Source organism: Gambusia affinis, linkage group LG20 (assembly GCF_019740435.1).
Source record: "Gambusia affinis linkage group LG20, SWU_Gaff_1.0, whole genome shotgun sequence".
In the NCBI taxonomy this organism is placed as follows: Eukaryota; Metazoa; Chordata; class Actinopteri; order Cyprinodontiformes; family Poeciliidae; genus Gambusia; species Gambusia affinis.
The window spans coordinates 20293067-20316113 of NC_057887.1; the positions used below are offsets into that span (position 1 = coordinate 20293067).

The following is a 23047-nucleotide window of genomic DNA, read 5'->3' on the forward strand; positions in this document are numbered from 1 at the left end:
TCTCCCAAAATGCTCTGCTGTGTTCCTTGTTTCATAATCCCATCTGCTCAATAATGTTCTCCAACAAACCTCTCAGAGCTTCAAAGAACAGCTGGATTTATACTGAAATAAAATTACTCACAGGTGCACTCTATTTACTAAAATGACAAACTTCTGAAGGTACTTTGCTAGATTTTATTTATGGGTAAACGGGGCTGAGTGCATATGTCTGCCAGATCTTTAGAGCTGAAAGTGACTCAAGTATGACTGGGTGAACTGGTTGTCAAGAAAAAGGTTATTCTTTTGGGGGGGCAAACAAAACAAAGAACCAATTACTTAATTAATTCAAAACCAAAATAGAGTCACTGTGTGAGGAAAACTACTGCATTATGTTGCGTTCAATTAGACTTCAACTATGAAGTGAGTCATTTTAAATTAAGATCAGGTCGAGTTGGTGATGGCTGCCCCCTGTGGGTCATTTCATTTTAGTCAACCAAGCACAAATCCTTCCGACAGGTAACAAATCATTTATTATGCTAGACAGATGAAAACAAACCGAGCCATGACAGCAGCAATTCGACTATTAGAATATTTACACTATCACATCACAATAAGGACAAATGTGAACCTTTACAATGTAAACATGATACAAAGACATATTTGAATGCTAGAAAACAAGCTGAGTCTATCCACCGAAAGAGAACCCAAAAGAAACCTGCTTTCTGCAGGCAACCTGCAGCCTGCGTGCAAAATCAGATGTTCATTCACTGAACAATTCAAAACCAGTTTCCTTAGGCGAGCACCAAACAGTGCTGCTCACACCGTGAACTGGAAAACTACAACCCCGACAGTCAATGTGGAGACAAACCATTTCCAATGATTGTCTTTGACATTAGTTCTCAAATAATTAGATTTTCGTTTTTATTTTTTAAAAATGAGGAGATGTCAGCTCACCGACTGCCTGATCGTTTCTGTCTTATGAAATAAAATACTGTGTGCAGACTGTTGCACCAAATGTGGCCGTCTTCGCTTAGCCTCCGGATCATTTCCAGAATCTTACTCTGTGCAGAAAAATTATACATGATGATATTCACTATTCAGGACGAAATATATATATATAATTAAACAAATGAGAAAACATTGTTTGGTTCAATGATTCTGTGATTAAAACTAAAACAAATCCATCAAGAACAAAGTGGGAGGTTCAGGATTGCTTCTGCAGAGCAGCAGACACCACGAATGTCACCGATAACATCAATGTCCGCTGGTTCGACAACGTAAAGAACCGAAGGGCTCCTGCTCTCCCTCGCGTTCTCTGCCTGTGTGTGTGTTTGTCTACACAGTTCAAGAAGGTGTGTTTGTGGCCAAGTGCGTTACTGAGAGAAAGCCTCGTCTTTCATCAGCATGCGGGGACTCTCCTGGTTTTCCAATCGCCGTCTAGGACCCATCATGCCTGTACAGAAATAAAAAGCAAGGGGTCACTCCTAAAACACAACCTACACTGTGAACTCTTAAGAGTCAATATGCACAAACTCTATTCTAATACATGATATTTGGAGAGGAAAAATAACTAACAAAACATAAAGACAAGCAGATTCTGCATGGTCAGTCAGCTATAAACCCATATGAAAGGTTTACACCTGTCCCTACCCACAGGCCTTGAAGAGGCAATGTACGAGTCTTTGGGCGGCGCATGAGCTTCATTGTCTTGATTGGTCTTACTGGCTGTACCTGGGAAAAGGCGGATACAAGGCATTTTGTTGCAACACATTTTTCAGTTTAAAATGCCAGACTTCTGCAGAATCCAATGTTCATGTTTCGTTGCCCTTCTTAAGATATTACACCAATGCGAGTGAAAAAGGTGCAGGTGTTTCTGCAGTGGTCAGAGGAAAATGTCAACACTGTAGACTTTCAAGAAACGGACAGATGGAAGGATGGAGTGACTAACACATGAATGGATAGATGGAACGATTAATGGAATGGTAATTGGAAAAATGTATGGATAAAAAAAGTAAGGATGGAGAAATGGAAGAATGGACAAACAGGCAAATGGATGGGGGGATAGGTACAGATGGATGGATAAATAAGTGGACTGATGAATAGACTTAATATAAGTTTTAGAGTATGAGAATAGAAAATAAAATATTATTTCTTCCACACATGATTTCTATTTCAATTCTTATTAAAATCTGAATAATATAAGTAAATGCTTTATTGTAAACCACCTTCCAGACTTCTTCACACATGTAAACTTGAGTTTACATCAATTTTTAAAGATTTTTTCACAAAGCTAAAGTGTTATGGTCTTTAAAGGGGAGTCTTAAGAGCTGTTTAGATTAATTTTCCAAAACATAAATCAACCAAATGCCATCAAATAATAATAAAGATATGTTTACTTACTGCTTTTATGCTTGAATGATTTGGATCTTCTTGGTGAATTTGGATTCTGAGGAGCAAAAAAAAGAGAAAAGAATAGAGCCAATATTTGGTTTGGGTTAAGAAGTCAGGACAAAAACTCTGAACACTTTCATGAATAAAACAGATGATAGCAAAATATGTATTTAAGGGGAAAATAAAAGCACCTTATCCGACTTTCTTTTCTTTGCTGTAAAATAAAAAAACAGATAAGGAAAAACAGAAAATCTGCAGTGAATCAGTTTTTGAGAAACATGAAGAAAGTCCAGAGCTTCACCTTTCTTTTCTGCCCCGTAGGACCAGTCGTTATCGTTGACGTCGTCGTTATCTTCTTGGTCACTTTCCGACTTATTGTTGGTGTTGTTACCAGTAACTATTCTGTAAAACGGCGAGAGATGACAGCACTACTCATGATAAATAACACAAAACAGATTCCAGTAAGAAATCATGAAGCTAATTCTGATTGGGGGAACCAATCAGATTCACAGATGGAATTGGAGAAAAGCACAATGTGAACTTCTGAGCTGATGCTGGTCTGCACTTCCTGTTTTAACTTCGAACCTGCGGTTAGCTATACGGCTGCTGTTGCGTCCCATCCCGAGGCATTTCTCCAGGTGCGGCGCGAAGCGAGACGCCGCAATGCTCCGGTTGCAGTTGGGACAAACACACTCTTTGTTTTTCCACTGGTTGTACACTTGGCCGAACACGTCCAGTCCAGGCTGGTCCACAATTTCTGAAAGAGATTCAAATCAAGAACCTTGAGTAAAACTGCCATCAAATCTCAAACCAAGTACCTTTGGGAAAATTCTGCATTTAATCAGAGAACACTTAGTCAGAGAGGAAAAGAAAAATAATCTAGATTTTCAAACTCAATCAGTTTTCACAATTTCTGTCAATAATAAATCTAAAACTCTTAAGTCTGAGTTGTAAAAAAATTATTTTTAACATGGATCCTCTTTCAGCCATGATTGTTCCTGTAGTTTTAAACAGTTTAATTATTGCTCTGACTTCAGATAATAGTAACTTATAAAGATTAAGACACATCTGTATCCCACGAGGGACATGTTTTCTTTTCCTTCCTATTTTGAACAATTGATAAAAGAAATAGCCATATTTTTACCCCAGATAAACAGAAAAGCATGGATGGCAAAATAAATGTTTCTAGTGAACAATTGTTCTTTAATGCGGCATGTCTTTTCACTGAATAAATTATTTTAAATAAAATATAATCTCAGTCAGCATGAGATTATACTGGAGAACTGATTCATTTATTGTAGGGTTTTAGTCATCTTTAACAGAATCAGCACAAATTTCTGTGCATCTGTGATTTAGTTATCTGAATGTTAGCTTGTTTGACAAATTCAGATTTTTGTTTTTTTGCTTTTCTTCTGCGATGTAATATAATCTTTTTGCAAGGTAAAACAGGTTGTGCTCACCAAAGTCCCTCATGCTTTCTTGGTCCGTGTCATCCAGGAAAAAGTAGCCCTGCTTCACAGCCCGGTGGACCTCAAAGCAAAGACCCAGACATGCGTCCTCCACCAGGTCAGACAGGATGTCCTGAGCCATTGCCTGCCAGGAACGACATGCGGCACATTTCTGTGGCTAGTCTGAGGTGAAAAAGTCTTAATCCCCTCCAAAATAAAATTGACAGACATGCTTTTTGATAACGCCCACTTGCAAGTTTGAGATTTAACCAGTTCAGACAAAAAATAACCTGACTCACTGCAAAAAAACCCCCAACATTTCTGATTTCATTAATTAAGAGTAAAACTTGTTTTAAACTAACCCTATGTGAAAGTTTGTTTCCATCCAGTGTCGCATACATTTTTCTGAATATAGTTAAGGTTTGAACTCTGGTGGAAATGAAGTCTCATGCTCAAGGAAACCACTCAGTCACAATTTGAGCTCCTGGAATATCCCCGTTCATCAGGAAATTAGTATATTCAGGTAATCAGCTGACATCATGATGCTGCTGAACCTGGACATGACCAGTAGCTGCAACCCCAGAGCATAGTGCTTCCTCCACAGGCTGCTACAGTAGACACAAAGCATGATGGGAGCATAAATTCATCTGCTTCTCTTCTTACGCTGAAGCGCCCATCACTCAGGAAGAGGGTAAATCTGGACCCATCAGAGCACATGACCTTCTTCTATCACTCTAGAGTTCAACCTTTTTGCTCCTTTGCAGTTTGAAGCATTTTTCTCCAGTGACCCTCAGTGACTGAACAATTTTTCAGTGTCAATTCTTTTAGTTTTCTTCACATTGAGGTGTGAAAATACTCCTAGTTTCACCATTAAACATAGTTCTAGTTTAGTTTTTCTTTGATTTGATCTCACCAAACTTTCCAGTGAAAACTCAGGATTTATTTTCCGATCACATTTCCTCTTCAAAGATGACAATTCCCCTCTTTCGCTACAGTTTTTAACAAGTTGGACAGTTCTCAACCCAGTTTTAGTACTTTCCTTAAAGGTTTTCTCTGCTTGATGCCAGTTATTTTACTCTTCTTAAACAACCACAGGATGCCTTTTCAACATCCAATGGGAGACTTGCACTCATTTGCTTTTTTGGGGGAAAGGAGGATCAGGCAGTGTATAGTATCATAGTTTGGGTTGGTATTTCTTTTTAAATCATAAATGAAATCATGATTTGAAAAAGTTACTTTTTGCCTTTTCACAGGTTTGGTCTGATATTAAAGTCTTTGATGACACCTGTTTACAACAATGCGTGTCTGCTTGTTGCTGCTTTCCATCATCATCATCATCATCATCGTACCTCCAGCTTGCTGTTGTCCAGGCTGGACACCGAAAGCTCCTCCATTTTCATTTGCCAGATCTACCAGATGAGCAGACGTTGCTGTGTTCATGCTGTAGCGCAGCAAGCATCGGCCAGAGCTGGGCTGCTGCAGGAGGGAAGCACAGTTAGCAGCACAGATGCCAGTCGGTCTCTGAGAAAGGGACGCAGGTACTCACAACGGAGCAGAGGGCTGCTTCCCGCACTCACAGCCTGATAACAAGCACACAAACACAAAACACCAAAAGGAAAGTCAGCGGAGTCCAAAACACGGCGCGAGTCCTCGACACTTCCCAGCAGCCCCGAGCATTGCCATTCAATGAAAGGAGCTTAGCTTGAAGCTGGAGGAAAACAAAGAGCGCGGCTATGAATAGGCTGGAGGTAGTGAAAATACCAGGAGGTAACAGGAGAAGCGGCGTCCTGCGTCAACAGCTAATATGGCTACAACACAGAAGACCTGCACGAGCGGTTGTAATTATAACAGTGATAAATATATATATTTTTTTAATTGTTTCGCAGTTGGAGGAACATCCAACAGTAGCTAGGCTGCTCGTCCCTGAAACCAACACTGCTGCTGCTGCAGTGCGGCTGTGCGCCTCCCCACTCCCTGGAAGAACCTCCGGCAGCCAAAATTCTGGCTCTCTACCCCCAAATGCAGCTTTCCCGGCGGGGAATATTGCAACCGCGGTCCCAGCAAAACCTTAATTGAGTTTATTTACCTATTTCGACAGGCATCCATCTTTACTAAGCGTTCAGGCAGAAACAATCACTCTCTGCACGAGTTCCACCGATAGCCTCCTGTGCTGCAGATTACCCTGCTGCTTTCACGTTGTTTGCTAATTCTGCTTATTTGAAACCCCACGAGAAATAAAAAGCGACATGATTAACAAAATTCTTACTTTTCTTACATTTACAAGATAAACTATTAAGGAGCTTGATGAAAAGCCTAACTAAAATTATGCGTATTTTAATATCCACTCGCATCAGGCAGAAGCAATCGATCTCCTCAGGAGTCTCAGCTGCGGCTCGTGAGCTGCACTGATTCCCAGCTCATTCACCGTCAGTTGCTACTTCGATCAAATCCACCTCTTAACAATTTAACGACTATTGATGAATTTAATGCACGTCATATTTAAGAATATAGTCTCTTTTTAGAGAAATATAATAGTTCAACCACATTCTGTCATGGATATCGTTTTTAGTATAAAATATTTTGTAAATTTCACTGAATAAATTAAAAGTGTTTATGTAGATTTATTTACATGTAGAAAATATTTTTAGGTGTATTGCTATAACATAGGGGGCAAATTATATTAAAAATGGACTGCCACTAAGGCTGGAGCATTAGATCTTTTTTATACCAATAAAAACACTTCAAACTATGGATCTCGGTGTATATTTTTCAGTTGTACTCAACTCTTTACTGACCTATGTGCTGCAATTTATTTACGAAACACAGCAATAAGGGGGTTTAAAGAAACAAAAGCTCGACGAACCGACTGAACTTAAGTAAACTACATTTACAATCCATTCAGCTCATTTTGAAAGTTGCATCTAAATTGTAAAACACAAACATAAGCTGTATTATTATAAAATCTGCAAGATAAATCACCTCTATTCTTTAAACAGTCCTGTTTTTTAAAGAAAACTTCCACACCTCTTACATAGAATCACTTAATTGGCCTTTAACTGAAATAAAGATGTAATTTGTCAGTGAAATTACTTATATCTATTCTATATTTTTCACTTTAAAAAACCCTACAAATCCCAAATTCATTTTTCAGTATTTCTTTAATTAAATCATCCCTGACATATCCCATGCTTGTATAACATGTTCACGTACAAAGTGACAAAAACAACTGAATTTTAAATTGACATTAATTACATTCCCAATTCTCCTTAATGAATACGAATTTTACAGTTTAAATCTTTCTAACCAAGAGCTGAATTAACTAAAAAAAGCACTTGAAAAATGTAAAATTATCATGGCGTGAACAAGAAAATGACCGTTTCTGTTCTACTGTAAACTTCCTTCTTGACAGTCGATATTTAAAAAATGGTAACAAAACTGGTAACACAGATACTCCCAGGAACTCACTCTAAAACTATGAAAATATTCTTGAAGTAGCTATAACAACTGTACAAGTGAACATTATTGAGAAGTATCTCTGCCACACAAATGATGTAACTTTACAAGCAGCATTTCTCCAGTTCAGTTGATAAAGTGTTCATCAAGTTTGCCTACAGCAGTGTGAAGGTTCTGATTCTGTTCATCAGCGATGCATCTCAAACATGTCCCAGTCCTCTCCACTCTCATCCTATGGACCAGAAGATGGTAGAATTGAATAAATGAATCTTTTATTACACTCTCATAACTACAAGGTGACTCATTTAGAAAAATCCAACAATTATTCTGAGTATATTTACTGTTTTCAACAGGAAGAACCATCAACATCACCTCATAACTGCTCCAAATATCATCTTCACTGCTGATCTCCATGATGTCTTCATCCTCCGAGTCCTGAGTACCAAAACAAACAGGAAGCAAAATTACAGCTCAGCGTGAGAAACCTCTTCCTTAGCTCACAAGTCAAAGAACGGTCAGGAATGTGAGAAAATATCACTGGGTAGCGATGATGCATCAAGGATGTGAATCAGTATGTTGAAAGTCTCTCTCCCTGGCTTTGTAACCAGACACAGATTTAAAGAGGAGCGGCAAAAGCAAATGAGACGAATTAGCAGAGCGCGTAAATGACAGAAGGTGTCATCCAGAAAATTTTAGGGGTGGAAGATCGTCTCTGCTGGCCAAACATGGAGCGGTTAGCATTATAATGACAGTCGTAAAGCAGAGGCTTCTTCAGATTTGCTGCAACACTGACTGCTGTCCTTCCTGCCCAAAGCATCACCATTTACAAAAACATTTTGAATACAATTGAATGACATACGTTATGACCACATTTAATTTCCATTTTTGATTAAAAGAAGAATTTTTTAACTGGATTGAATGTATGTGTTTTATTCATGTAACTTACAGAAGGCTGACTCAAATTTAGCTCTTCTCTGTCGCACACCTGCTTTTTTTTGGCATCGAGGAACTGCAATTTCTGCAATGCAAGTTGGAACACGAGTTTCAAAAAACCAACCTTGAAAACATTGGTGAATTTCAAAGTACTCACGTTGGGTTTTTGTATCAAATATTTTGTTTGCTCTTCTGGGGTCAGTTTCTGCACAGAGAATGGAAAATAGATACATTTACCTCCCAGAACATTTGAAAAACCCAAAGTGAAGACAGACATTTCTAAACACCTTGAACCACTTTCGCAGGTTTTCTGAGTATCGCTCCATGTCTGAACGCATCTGTTCTTTGTAACGTTCCTTCTCCTTCACAGGGAGCTTGTGCAAAAGATTTTTAGATTTGGCTGAAGACATCCTCTTATCTCTGGCAAGGTATGTAAATATACTCCTGAAAAACAGAAAAGCAGTGCTAAGTTTGTCAATCTTTTCAGGGAACATTTTGGAGGTTTTGGTTATACACTCACTGACTGGGCATCTTGGGCTCACAGGGCGACGTCCTCTGCACAGAAAACAAGTGTTTATGCAAAGTGAAGATCCAACACAATAGCAGCAAGTAAAGAAGTATTCACACCTCTTCAACTTCAATTTATTGGGATTTATTTTTGTCGTTTCAAAAAGTAAAACTCATATCACATAAATCCATTACATGTGAAGTGAAATATTTCAAACGTTTTCTTGTATTTTTTGTGATTTAAACCTTATTTTTTTAGGATTGCATATATAACAAGAGTAATTGTGAAACTTAAAACATTAAAAATATCCATAAGTCAAGTTTTTATTGAGCTTATTAACAAGGAAACTGTTAGATTTCATCTTACCAGAGGCTTCACCTTCAAAAATCTGATATCTTGTTCTTTAATGAATCGCTGCTTCTCTGTCTCATCAAAGCGCTGAGGAACAGACAAACTGTCAAACAACGCCTCTTCCTGTTAAATCTACAAAAGTCTCAACTTACATCCAAATATTCCTTCAGCTTGTCATTATACTCATGCTTCATCTAAAAATGACAAAAAAAAAAAAAAAAACATTCAGGGTATTTTTAAGTCAAAACAATTACATTCTTTTTTTGTCCTATGTTGGTACCTTTAGACAGCGTGTGTAATATTCATCCTTCTCTGCTGCATCCAGTTTTCTCCAGCGTTTCTTCATCTCACTGAAGAAAGCCGAACCCAATGAAGGTTTTTCTGCAGCATTCTCCTCGATTAACAGAGACAAAGAATCTCTGAAAATATACAAAAGGACACAAAATTAGACAAACGGCAACAAAAATCTGGAAATAAGATTAAAGTTCTAACCTAACAACGCAAAGTTTGTTAGGTTAGGGGCTGTTTTTAATGGGACCGAGTGAAGGTTTCCCAGTCGAAATATAAACACATTTATCAAACCTTCTGATTTTAAGCAGAATAATAATAGTAAAAATGCTCCTTGAAACTTCCTCAGCTGTCTATTGCGAGCTTTATGAGTTTTAGTGTTCAGGACCTCGTCAGTGTGAGAAAATAAGCTGGTAAAGAAACAGTTCAGTTCATTTTAAGAGGTGATTAGACAAGTAAAAAAAATCTGCAGTCAGAGCAATCTCAGTTTGGTGAATCATGGAAAGATTTCCAGTGCAGAGTCATGCTAACAGGAGTTATTTCTGGAAGTATGACAGAAATACTTGCAGAAAGTCTCAAATTGAATTTGAGACTTTTAAAGGCCTTTTCAGACAATTTTTGGACCTGCCTTTATAAAAAGCAATAAGTTACTTAAATTATATTCACCTAAATAGCTAAAGTTAAAAATTTAAAAACATGATCAACAAAATAAACTTTAAAAGATTTGCTTTTTTCTAACTAAAGTAAAAAGATGAGACAAAAACAATCTCTTACAGGGGTGGCTTCACAGGCAGACCATCCTACGGAGAAAAGTAACAGATTTATATTAGAGCGGTCAAACATCTACAGTAACAAACGTTTCTGACCCAGCAAATCGTGCAAACAGCATGCTGAGTCAAGGCAGAATGGAAGACTTACAATTACGGAGAGTTTTGCCTTTCTAGATTTTCGAGTACAATGTAGATTGTTGTCTTCACTGAAAAAGAGCACACACAAAAAAAGTTTCACAATATAAATTTAGATCATCTGCTTTGTTAAATCACGCCTGCATAGAGGGAGTTTTGTACCAAACGTTGTCGAATTTTCTCCAAGGCTTCACACATCCAAGGACGTGCCTCTTCTCATATTCACGCTACAATGAAAAGTCAAATCTGTCAACTTTCAAGTCACTCTTATCAATGAGTATTTATTTATACATCCACTTCTCATAGACTACCAACCTTCTTTTTATCTGGAAGCTTAACTTGACTTCACTGTTTTATACGAAAGCTCTAACTAGAACAACATTTAATTATGGATGAATGACCGTACTGATTTCAGGGATTTCACAATCTTGCAACTTGGCGTGCACTGCTAAATTGTCCCCATTTTCCTTAACTGTGCAATTTAACCCTAAAAAAAAGTCTGCTAGAAAAAAAGAGTGAAAGACAGACCCACTCATTAGATCCCGTCTGTACTCTTGTTGCAATAAGCAATTAATTAATTAATCACATCATGACTTAAAATGAGTTTAATCATTTTCATTCTGATTATTAATTTTGAAGGGAAATTGTTTACAGAAATATTTGTGTTTTCAGTTGTGTGTGGTTTTCATTTCGGTTTAATGTATTGATTAGTTATGGTTTAGTTTGGATATTTAAATATATTTCAGTTCCAGTGTTAAATGTTCTTTACAAAATTAAAGTGTATTGATCATTGGGAGCACCATTATCAATAGATTACTTGAAAATGATCTCAAAACAACAAAATGATCAATTATCGCAATAATTACTGGGACATTTTATCGTCCAGTAAACACTTTTGAACCTGCGCATGTAACAACAGTCACTGTTGCTAACTTAGCAGCTTTATTGCTATATTTAGCAACTTTTCATATGATTTAAACAAACAAAAGAGAGAGAAAACAGCCATTGTACAAAATCCAAATTTGCAGGTTTTCTTAAAGATCAGTGATTGTCTGGAAAACTGCAATTGATGCACCACTACTTGGAACATTAATTAATAATTAATGATGCACCAAGGAGGTCATTCAGCCTTCTGATTCAGGCGTGTTCGAGCAGAGATGCATCCAAAAGTTAAACTAAAGTGGCACTTGAAGATCGGAGTTGCAGACCCAGGTTTAAACCATCTAGAATCAGCTATAACACAAAAATAAAACATTAACATTCTGAAGGCAGTTTTATTGGGCTATAGATTTTAAAGACAAAATAGGAATTGGCATTTGAAGGGAGTAAGTAATAGATGATCTCTCAAGTGAAATTTTAAATCACAGTGTGACCAATCTTGATGAAAGCTTTATCTTGCAACTTCAGGTCAATTTATTTACATAAAAAAAAGCATAAAAGCAACAGATGATGACCAAGGTGCTGTACAAAAGCAAGAAATCAGCAATTAAAACAGAAACATTTTATTCAAAAGTCGCGTTAAAAGAAAATACAATTAGACTCCATGTATGTACACATTAGGTATTTACCCTTCTGTGAAGGAGAGGCTTGGAAACGCCCTCTTCAGCTTCGGCAATGAGGTCCGGCAGGCTCCGACATTTCCGCATCTAAGCAACAATAACAAATTTATCACACTTTCTATAAAAGTTTCCCACATTCTGTCACAATGTAAGCTTAATCTGCAAAGTATTCTACTGGGATTTTGTCTAAAGTAGTGTAAATTTATTAAGTGAAGGGAAAAACAAATGTTTCTCCACCCATGAGTAATTCAATCTCAGCTGTTCTATGACGACATCAGTGAACAAACAGCACCATGGCACACTTGCTGTACATATATTTACATATACATATCTGCATTTTTGAATCTCTGCAAGGACTGCTCTTAAGTTGCATTTTATATTTTACAGCACTTTACAATTTTACAATTTATAGCATTTTATATTATTTTATCTACAACTACTACTCTGGTAGTTGTTACTGTGTCTTGTCTCTATGCTGCAACTGCGAAGTAATTTCCCTGCTGGGATGAATAAAGTACTTCTATTCTATTATATACCATAAAAACCAAGGAACACAGTAATTAGGGAGAAGTTTAGAGGAGAGCTCACCTTTTTCATCACCTTTTGCCACATGTCATGGCATTCCTTTGCAGAATAGGGACGGAATGCTGTTTTATCCCAGTTTACAGACAATAGTCCAACCTGATAACTCGACCTTTTCTCACTTTCTGGGGTGTTGCGCCTAATGCGACCAACAAGCTTCAGGAGGTCTGCGGTGGTCCATGTTGTAGCTACAGCACAATTACACAGAACATACTCACTTTACCTCAATTTACCAATACCACGTTTCCATTAAGACAGTAATTATACCCACCAGATTCTGCACCGTCCATTTCACTTTCACTCTTTTTTTAAACCAAAACGTCTTCCTTTTCAAGACTTTTAAATGTGTCGAAGTAATAGGCAGTAGTTAAATCACGTAACTGAGAAGCAAACTTTAAAGTTAGATTATCATATCAACCTAAAACAGCCTTTAAAAAAACTGTAGCCAAACACATGACTGGTCAGCTTTGAAACATCTAAAAATCAGCCTTTGCTAATGGGCGGAACCCTAGTTGGGACGTCCAATCAGAGAGGAGAACTAAGAAACGTCACTTGAGCGGTGGAAACACCAGCCAATAAGATGTGTCCGTGATTGAAACAACAATAAATGGAGAAGGAGTGCAGCTTGAAGAATGTCCGGTAGTCGCCCCCTACTGGCCCGGACAGCGAAAAGCCACGTGAAATTAAAATGACTAAACGAGTTATATTGAGGACCAGAGTTTAATATTTTAAAATAAATATTTATAGGTTACATGTTATACTCTAAATAAAACGGAAATTTCATAACTTAAATACATACATTTTGTGTAATCATGTACATTTTTCAACAGTTCATTTGTAATTGTGTTACATTATAAACATGTAGAATTAATCCAGTATTTACAAATTTCCTGAAAGTGCATCTATTTCTCAATAACTTTATAGTTTTCTTGCATTAGAGAAATGTATTTTGTATCGCTGTAGTTCTTTTTTCATGATTGTTTTTTATGTGCATCTGTATGCCATTTGCCTGTCACTGTCACCAATTAGAGGGCAACATCTGCAGTCAAATTCAATAAAGTAGAATTTGAGTTCAAAGAAGGCTCATTTGTCAATTTAAAAGAACCTTTCAAAACATTAAAGCTGGTATTGAACATACTTTTCATAACACCAAATTTCTGTGTTAATCTGATATGATAATTTAATTTCATTAGCTGAAAGCCAAGATAATGAAAAGACAAATATATCCATCCATCCATATTTATTCTATTGCCACATATTTGCTGGATCATAAAGCAGCAACAACAAACAAATCTGTTAGAGAGGAACATCTAAAAATAGAGAAAAAAAAAATTAGGCTTCATTAAAGCTACCTCTTTAAAATTCAAGTAAAAAAAAACAAAACATTTTTCTTATGAAAGGCGTTCTTATGTCCAGTAGTTGGAAACACATAATAAGCAAAGTCCAAACCAACACATTTCTGTGTATTTAGATTTTTTTTTCAGTGCATGAACTTCAGCTCTGCATCTGCCACCCTGCAGAAAGTTAACAGCACCGCCTCTCAGCACTCCTGGGTGGCGTTTTCTTCCTGGCATCCATCATGGAAACCAGCTGGTTGAGAATCCTCCATCTGGATTTGTAATCAATGATACGCCTCCAACGTGTTGCCATCCTTTTCATCTTCGCTCTTAACCTGATGATGAAAACATGATAATTAACAAATTGATGCGAAATGTACCAATAAGTTGGATTCTAAATGTACTTTTTACATCAACAATATTTGCATTCAATCCTGTAAGACGACTAGAATGAATTCTATTTGCTGAATGAGAACAAATTTTAGAGATTTATTTATCATCGTCTTTCAATAACAAATTTACCCAGCTAAGGATGCCATGGCTTTTGAATCTTTTGTAATTTAAAACAACGGAGGCCCACCAGTGGGGGGATTTGAAAGCAACACCTAAAACACACTGCATACTTGTGTGACGTCACAGGAAAATCAAAAAGATCAATGAACACATTAGGAGGAGTGACTGGTTTCAACTTCCTGTTTCCTGATGGTGCATATATTTGCTAAATCAAAAATATTCAAGCAGTATCGAACGTCCAGCCATCATTCAGTCCAGGAAGGAGACGGGTTCTCTGACCAGGTAAATGTGTTTTAGTAAAACTTTACAGACATTGGCTGAAACGCCACTCAGGGAAGAATCAGCCATCATTTCAAAAACAAGGATTTCAAAATTGTTTTTGTGATTTTTATTTTTTTTTTGCAATCAAAATGACTGTGATTTTATGGAGCTAACGTCGAAAAGAATTATGTATGATTGTAAATGTCACTTATCGCTACTTGAAATAACCTACAGATGGGAGTTAGTCACTTAAACCCAATGTTTTTTTTCCTTCAGAAAATTTGCAATTAGCTAAAAATCATAAATTAGCACAAAAAAATCTCCGAGATCTGTTTATTTTTGTAAATTTACGCAATCAGGGAATTGCAAAAAACTGAAGGTACTGCCTAAGAGACAAAAACCTGATTATTGGAGACACTTTATCTGGTCTGATGACATTAAATTGGAAGTATTTAGTTATAATCAGCAAGTAAAAAAAGTTTGAAAGCCACGTGAATTGCCTCAGAAAATTACCATTTATTGTTAGACGTTTGTGGAAAATGCTTGACATTTTAGGTCATACAGTTCAAAAAGGGAATTCTATCAAATATAAAAGGAAATGTAGTTAAACTTAGCGGCATTTAGCAAACAGAAATAATTTGGAGACAACTATCAGATCTAAAAGTTTAATCTGATTTAATGTCAGACGGAGAGAAACAAATGGTCATGTGTTTTTATAAAGTGTATAAAGTTAACGACCTCAGTCCTCACAGATTCTTCTGCTCTACTCTTCTTCTCATCCTTCGAGTCCTGCGTGCCAAAAACAAACAAAAACTGAACATACATTCATTCTTTATCTGTGTATTCCAGTCATCCATTTTTATTTTCATAAGATTTATCAATTGCTGCCAAATACATTTCGGATCAGCTTACTGTTTCTCTGCATTAGGAAGTCGAAGGTGTGAGCATATTTTAGAAACAATTCAAAATTGTGTCGCTTATATTTATACTTACTGAAGACAGGTCATGTGACTCCTTTTTGACGTCTTTACGTTCCCGGAAAAAAGTAGCCTTCTGTAAAACAGAAGGTTATACAATTAGAAACTTTCGTTCAGGCATCTTGAAATAAAAATAATAAATTAAAAGTGACTTACATGAGGTTTTTTCTTCAAGTAAGCCCTCTGATCCTCTTCAGTCAGCTTCTACTCAAATAATGCAGAACAATTTTAACTCTCCGTTGAAATTTCGAACACTCGAGTTAAAATTAATGACTGGATGAATACCTGGTACCACGCTTTCAGCTCTTCTGTGTATTTCCTCATATTTTCCTGAGCTATTTCAGCATATCGATTCTTCTCCCTTTCTGAGAGCTCGTGCCACTCTTTCCTGGCCCTCGCCTCAGACTCTTTCCTTGGTAATGATTTCCAGGTATGTTTGAACATATCCGAGCAGAAATACACATACGCAGAACTGAAGAAAACAAATGCAACATTTTCAGGTTGGATTTTGAGAAAAAAAAAAATAAAAATCTTATCTTTTAGGATATTTTGGTTACACAATGTGGGAAAGAAAAATTCATCCTTACAATTATTTTCCATGTTTCAGATAATAAAAAAAAAATTAGACAAACATAACCAGTGTAAAGAAAAGAAGATTATTTTAAATGTCAATTTTGATTGAAAAAAGTGAAACTTTATTTCCTAAACCTGATAAGTTGATGTGTCACCCTCAGAGACAACAGCTACAATAAGATACATTTAACAATGAGACTTTTACATTCTTATAGGCAGATTTTTTTGAAGAAATTCATGAAGGGACCTTTTTTTTTTTTTTTAAACAGCATTTTATATACTCACTGGGTGGGCTTCTTCGGCTCACCCAGCAGTCTCATGTGTCGTCGCACCTACAGTGAAATAAACACAAAAAACTTTAGAGGAAATTCCCAGAATGAGGCCTTGAAATTAGGCGCCTGTCTCTTTAAGAAGATCCTTCTGGTTCTGCCACTCCACCTCCAGCATGTCATCGCAACAGCATTTTTCTGTTAAGCTGTTTTCAAACGGGTTTTTTTTAGGAGCGATGGACTGAGAAACAGTTCAAATAGTGAGTTCTGCAGATGTGCAGTTCCACCAGGTGTTTGCCAATTGCTGCTGCCGCTAGTCTGGAGGAGCTGGGTGGGGAAGATGTGGCTCTGAACTTTGTTTTTAGGTACAAGTTTATGTGAATAAAGTCAACAAGAAATAATTAAACCAGGAAAACTCCAGGTTGCAAATTAAATGATAAGCTAATTGCAATTAGCTTATGTATTTTACATATTATGTTATAACTGTATTTTATAACAAAATCATTTAATAAAAGTCAATTAACGAATGCTGAGTCCTTAAACTTAATTCAGAAAACTTTGGTGGTCAAATGTGAACATAAATTAATTCAGATTTAAACCTGAACAGAACAGAACTTTGAAGTATTTCTCATAAGAGGTGAACTTGCACAACACTGATCACAAGAGGCAAGGAGAAATCTACGGCAAGCCATTTTGGTCTTTAATTGGGCACTTTCCAGCAGCACCCCCTGGCATCTCCTGAACACCGTTGAAAGTGCCACATGGCGTTTATTAGCGCCACTACATGTTTAATAAATGCCAATAAACATTTAATAGGAACACTGAAACATTAAACCACCACAAGGTGTTAATTAAACATCTGGTAGCACTTAAGTAACTCCGCCCAACTGTTTTGACAGCCAGTAGTTTTGAATTTCAAGTTCAGATGTTCGAACATGAAAAAAACAAAAGAGGCACACACACAATGTCAGTCTGTAGGTTAAACGTGAATTTTTACGAGCTCAAGAACATCATCGTCAGTTTTTTGATGGAAGTGGCTGCTGGGTTTGAACGTCGTCACAACTGCACCCACCACATCTGTGTGTTTCAAACATCCGAGAAAAAGTAGAAAATGAAAGCTTACCGAAGTCTTCTTTGGGAGTTTGATCTTTTTTTTCTCGATGACCTGCTTCTTCTCCTCCTCATTTAACTTCTGAAGAACATAAAACAAAGCGAAAACAAGTGACTGTTTCCGTGACGACAAAGCAGATTTTACTGCGGAAATGATTAGGGAGTTAAACATACCCCCCTGAAAACATATATATATTCCAGTTGAAAACTCTCAACCCTACTTACATTCAGATATTTCATCAACTTGGCTTCGTATTCTTTCTTCATCTGAAATAACAAACTGTGTTTAACAAACTCGAGGTAAGAAAAGGTGTCATTTTTTTCCTGTTGGACAATCTGTTAATACCTCTGCACAGCGTTCATTGTACATCTGTTTCTTAGTTTCACTCAATTGTTTCCAGCGTTGATTCATAACCGGAATAAACCTCGTGCCATGTGAAGTTTCGCCTGCTTTGCCTGCTTTAGAGTGTTCTATGAGGAACAGAATATAACCATTCCTGAAAATACAGAAAAAAAAATGACATAATGACCAAATCATTAAAAAAAAAATCCAACACAAAGGTGATAAGGACTCAAAATATCTAATCGAGGTTTGAACTTGATAAGGTCTTTTCCGAACTTCGTTAGGTTAAAATAGCTTTACCACTTTGTGTTGCAGAGAAAATAATGACCGTTCATCAGAGGTGGGAAAAGCAACCAAAAATATACTCAAGTTGAACGATAAAGTATTAATAAAAAAATTAATACTCAAGTAAAATTTAAAAAGTATTTGGTAAAAAAAGGAAAGAAAGAAAGAAAAGCATACCCAACTTTAACACCAGTGAGCTCACAATGGTTTGCACACAAACTGAGTGAATGTGTGCAAAGATATGTGCAACCTCTAGTATTTAAGAATAAAAGAAATCATAAAGAGAAATCATTACAAAATAACAAATCCAAGAACAAAAACATTTCTAATAGAATTTCTCACAACCTAAACACTCTAACTTTATCTGAAGAGGGATTTTCATACAGTGAAATCATGTAGGAATGGTCACTTCAGATTCTTTCTGCATGATTGTACGTACTACTTATTAAATGTGACTGCAATTAATTGTCTATGGGAGTTGAAAAGAAAAACGAAATTAATTCTGCTGTAAACTAAAAAATGTATTTCAATGTACACTTCCTGAAAACATTAAGAACTGTTTCTTAAACCTATTAAATGATAAATATGTAACAATAAAGACAGTCTACTTGTAATAAAATGAAAGAACCAGGCGGTTTTACTTACCTAGGTGGTTCCTGCGGAAGACCTTTGTATTTATCATTTCCTTCACCTCCCTTCAAGTTAATACAAAAGTAGGATACTTAAATACTAACAATGATTCTACACATTTTTCAATACAAAATAGTGATATATTTTAAAATTTTCTTAATAATGTTTTACTGTTTATCTCTAACATTCAAAAACTCTTAAACCAGAAACCCCAAAGTCCAATTTATTCTTCTTTCAGTCTGTTTTTCCTGCCTGATTTATTTTTTCCCCAGTTTTTCTTTTCTTTAACAAACAAATATGATAATATCCTAATTGCCAAGAAATGTAAAAAAAAAAAAAAAGGTAAAAGTACACAACTTGATAAAACATAAAACATTTTTTAAAGGATTAATACATTTGTCGAAAATATTCAAAGTGAGCAATTAAAAGGCAATTAACTCAACTTAAATATTAATCAATGTGTCTTGCCATTTGAAAACTTCTTTAAAAAGCAGTATAATTATTTTACTTCTTTTAAGTATAAGAATAAGGAATAATTTCCAAAAGGAAAAATATTTCATACTATCTTTTCCAGTCATACTTATATAGATTTAGAACGTGATAAAAATAATTTTTTCATAATTTTCCTGAGAATGTAGGAACCATAAACCAATATTTACTGTTAAAGTAGAACAGAGTAGGAGAGTTTAAACCTGCTAACCATCTGAGCAACAAGCAGCATTTCTCTAGAAAGAGAAAAATCACTCACATTTCCAGATGTCTTTCCCTTTCTCCTCTTCTTCATCAGATCAGGAAGTTGCAGATTGTTTTTTTTGCTGAACAACAAAAGAACTTGCTTTACATTAAGTTTAGACTGGAAATTTCGCCATATCAAATGTGAATACCAAAGTTGCTTTTCTACCAAAAGATCTTTATCTTTCTGCTGTATTCTTCAAATGCAATGCTGTACTTCTTTGCATATTTAGCCTAAAGAGCAAAAAAAAAAAAAAAAGAAGTTAAATGTCAGTTCTTTGAGATATTAAGTATTGTTTTACAAACAGGTTCACTAAAGACAACCTACTTTCTTTTTATCTGAGAGTTCGTCATACTTCTTGTAAAAGGTATTTTTCATCAACAGTACGTTCTTCTCTGGATTTTTCCTCGCATACCTGGACATATTCTTCCTAATATAAGCACTTCTTGGAGGATAAGGCGGTTTTGGCATGTCTGGGTGAATCTGCAAGAAAAATAAACCACAGATTTACAAAAACAAGAATGTGTTATTATCCTGGGAACATTTATACTAAATGGCAGCAAACTGCAATACAGTCACACAAGTTTAAAGGCTGATTGCTTACATTTTTGTCACTGAAGGGGTTTGAAAGCAAATCTTCAGCTTCATCAAGGATATCAAGAAGGGTGCGATATTTGCATATCTGAGGAACAAAAACAGTAGAGAAAGGATCACATATGCCACATTCAAATTTTTAGCAGCACAATGTCGCATTTCGCTTATTTTACCCAGCTTTTGAGCGCTTCAATAAAAGAAGGTTTGACCGTTTGTGCGGAACGTAGGCTAATTTATCTTGCCACTAGTTCAGAATCTGAACTATTTCCACTTCATACAGGTAAATATAACAAAATAATACAGATGTGCTTAATCTATGCATCTGATGAATGAATCCAACATTTAGACAACAGTAAAAAGAACAACTAAAACATAAATATGTTTTCATATTGTTCTACTTTTTCTATATATATCTAAATCCTACAGATACTTTAATCAAATTTTATACTATTTCAGGTTGTGAAGAAATCACAACCTGAGGTGGATGGACACTAACTACTAACATTTACTCAATTAGATTATGTTGAGTAACTTTCTTTGAAAAAAAAATTCCTTTTAGGAGTATTTTTTAAAACGCTTTATTTTTTACTTTTGAGTAATTTTATTATGAAGTATCGCAACTCTTACTTGAGTAATACTTCTGGATTCTCGACCCACTTAATGAAAAACAAACATGTTTTAACCAAAAATTCACCAGACAACTTTAACAGGAACCTGCAGTTCTACTACTATTTCATTTTATTTCAGCAAAAATATGTTGAAGTAGTGCTATTCTTATTTGAGTAAAATTTTGGGGTAATCTACACACCTATGATCACAACACTATATTTTGAGCAGGAAATCCAACATTTAAATACAAATTTAAAGCCTTATTGCTCACCGTCCCCATTATGCTGTTCCATTTCTCGCGACATTCACCAGCAGAAAACGGGGGGAATGCAACTTTATCCCAGTCTACAGCTTTCAATCCTCGGATATAACTCTGTGTTTTTTTATTCTCTGGGAGGGTGTCTTTCAGAGAAGCAAAGAGCTTCTGGAGGTTTTCCTGCGTCCATTCTGTAGATTCAGCCCCTTTACACAGAAAACGGTTGAATAATCTGCTAAAATGCTGTTGCAGGAAGAAGTTTTAATTAGCCGTACTCACCTGTTTCACCATCTTCAATTACTCCTTCACTCATTTTAAAATTAAAACGAAAAACGTTGAAAATGTGAGAAACAAACCTGAACGATTCACAAATTTTTCGACTCTATCCCCGGTTATCGGCAGAAAACCAGCAGTGAAATTACAACTGTATAATCATTCATTCAAACTATTAGAAAAGTAACAATCTGAAATGCATCTAAAATCTGAAGATAACACGTGGCGTGTGTTTTTGTTTAAATACAGCTTTATCTTCTTCTTCTGCTGCTGCTGCTACTTCTTCTTCTTTGTATGGGGGTTGGCAAGCAACGTACGGATGTGCATTACTGCCATCTACTGGAGTGGAGTTTGGACCGGGACGCTACATGTTTAATAGAACTTCCGTATGCGGTTCCATAAAGGCTGAGCCTTTCAGAGGAAACAGCCAATCAGAAACGAGACGATAGAAACGTCGCTAAGCAACGGAAAAAGACATTAACCCCGAAAGACCCAGTCACAAAAAATGTATGACAAAGATCTACTTTTTAGATGGTTAGAAGGAGTAACTAGATTAGAGATAAAATAGGAAGTTTTCAGATTTATTTTGCCTTTATAAGATGGCAAAATAAAATGTAATAGTAAATTGAAAAAAAAAAATAAAATATATATATATATATATATATATATATATATATATATATATATATATATATATATATATATATATATATATATTGTTTAAAATAGCGATGTAGTATAACAAAACTGGGTCATACAGGGTTAAATGAGAACGTTGTGTTTAAAGTTGTAGAATCCGGGTGAACATGAAACTTGCTTTTTCTTTTTTTAAATCAACCCCTTTTTATTCTTGCGAAAGTTTCACATCCACAAATGTACTCAAAACTTATTTTTATATATTTTGTACTTTGTAAAAAGGAAATTAAATTGTATCTGGAAATCTAATCTGCCTTGCACAACCTTTAAGGTGGCCAAAAAAATTGCTCTGAATTTAATCTATTACTCTATTAGATGACGTTTCTTTTTTCCAGTACGTGTTTTTCTGTTTTGACAATCAGCTGGTGACCTCATGGTTTTGAATGTGTCTCTTCCTTTGGATGACTACCTTTTAAAAAACATTTTAAAAAAATTATATAAAACACATTTTGTGTTAAAAGGTACTAGAAGTGGTGTAAAAAGCACTTTTTCTTATCATTATTTCTAACAACTTCAGGGTTGGCTTTCTGCTTGTGATTGCATTACAGTGATGCAATAGAAATAGTATACATCCTTTTGCAACACTTAACCTTTTATGATGAAGGGGCCATGGGTTGGATTTTTTTTTAAATTCAATGATGAATAGATTTGATGTGATGTACCTGTAACTCCAACAAAAGGCTAACCAACGAAAAATAGAATTCATAAATTTTCCTTTAATATTTACATTTGAGAAGTCAAAAAGATAGCAACTGCATGCAAAAAAGTGTTTAAAAACACAAATACTGCCATCTTTTCCATTGCCAAAGACCACTGTTGTCCTACTTTAAAGCCTGCATTCATTTTGCTGCACAAGTAGCATTTAAATCACAAAACGTTTTAATCAGAATTTGTCTCCAAGTCAGCAAATTGAAACAATTGTTCTAATATTATATTCTTTGTAGTTGCACGGAATAGACATGCAGGTTTGACTATGAATGCAATCATTTTAAAACTTTTTAAAAATACATCTCTTTTTTTCTTTTTAATTACTTGTAAAATCCTCCTCTGTTTGTTATGGATAAACTAACGTTCAGTTGACATGCATTCCATAAAAGATTTATGTAAAATGCTGATATGCTATACTTTCTGGTGTGAGAAGCTAAAATTAGAGAGCAATGTATCATCTGATTCATGGGGGCTCGTCCGGGA

At 35.7% G+C, this 23047-nt stretch overlaps 3 protein-coding genes across 15 annotated transcripts; all 3 read right to left on the reverse strand.

Moving 5' to 3' along the window:
- Positions 1-490: 490 nt before the first annotated feature.
- Positions 491-6256, reverse strand: atxn7l3b (ataxin 7 like 3b). Of its 13 annotated transcripts, none has more exons than XM_044103468.1 (10): positions 6168-6256; positions 5905-6027; positions 5168-5398; positions 3831-3963; positions 2956-3127; positions 2672-2772; positions 2562-2584; positions 2380-2425; positions 1630-1710; positions 491-1432 (listed from the first exon to the last, which is right to left on the reverse strand). In XM_044103468.1, exons 3-10 carry the CDS (start codon positions 5216-5218, stop codon positions 1353-1355), a joined length of 687 nt encoding a protein of 228 aa, XP_043959403.1. In that variant the 5' UTR covers positions 5219-5398; positions 5905-6027; positions 6168-6256; the 3' UTR covers positions 491-1352. The 13 variants fall into 13 exon arrangements, with proteins under 13 accessions (XP_043959403.1, XP_043959405.1, XP_043959411.1 ...); XM_044103470.1 differs by lacking the exon at positions 6168-6256 and having other exon boundaries at positions 5168-5294; positions 5365-5398; positions 5905-6120; XM_044103476.1 differs by lacking the exon at positions 6168-6256 and having other exon boundaries at positions 1634-1710; positions 5168-5294; positions 5365-5398; positions 5905-6116.
- A 701-nt stretch (positions 6257-6957) lies between these two features.
- LOC122823312 (nucleolar transcription factor 1-B-like) lies at positions 6958-12910 on the reverse strand. The gene is made up of 15 exons (XM_044102788.1): positions 12669-12910; positions 12404-12585; positions 11825-11902; positions 10419-10483; positions 10270-10327; positions 10126-10151; positions 9344-9482; positions 9216-9257; positions 9079-9150; positions 8725-8759; positions 8492-8648; positions 8362-8409; positions 8218-8289; positions 7644-7706; positions 6958-7503 (listed from the first exon to the last, which is right to left on the reverse strand). Exons 1-15 carry the CDS (start codon positions 12685-12687, stop codon positions 7459-7461), a joined length of 1101 nt encoding a protein of 366 aa, XP_043958723.1. The 5' UTR covers positions 12688-12910; the 3' UTR covers positions 6958-7458.
- Positions 12911-13622: 712 nt separating this feature from the next.
- LOC122823225 (nucleolar transcription factor 1-like) lies at positions 13623-21507 on the reverse strand. Its single transcript, XM_044102633.1, has 16 exons — positions 21167-21507; positions 20903-21093; positions 20033-20110; positions 19756-19911; positions 19597-19661; positions 19444-19510; positions 18711-18760; positions 17784-17934; positions 17663-17704; positions 17451-17519; positions 16344-16390; positions 15771-15957; positions 15642-15689; positions 15502-15561; positions 15247-15297; positions 13623-14069 (listed from the first exon to the last, which is right to left on the reverse strand). The coding sequence occupies exons 1-16, from the start codon at positions 21198-21200 to the stop codon at positions 14019-14021; spliced, it is 1347 nt and encodes a 448-aa protein (XP_043958568.1). The 5' UTR covers positions 21201-21507; the 3' UTR covers positions 13623-14018.
- Positions 21508-23047: the final 1540 nt, after the last annotated feature.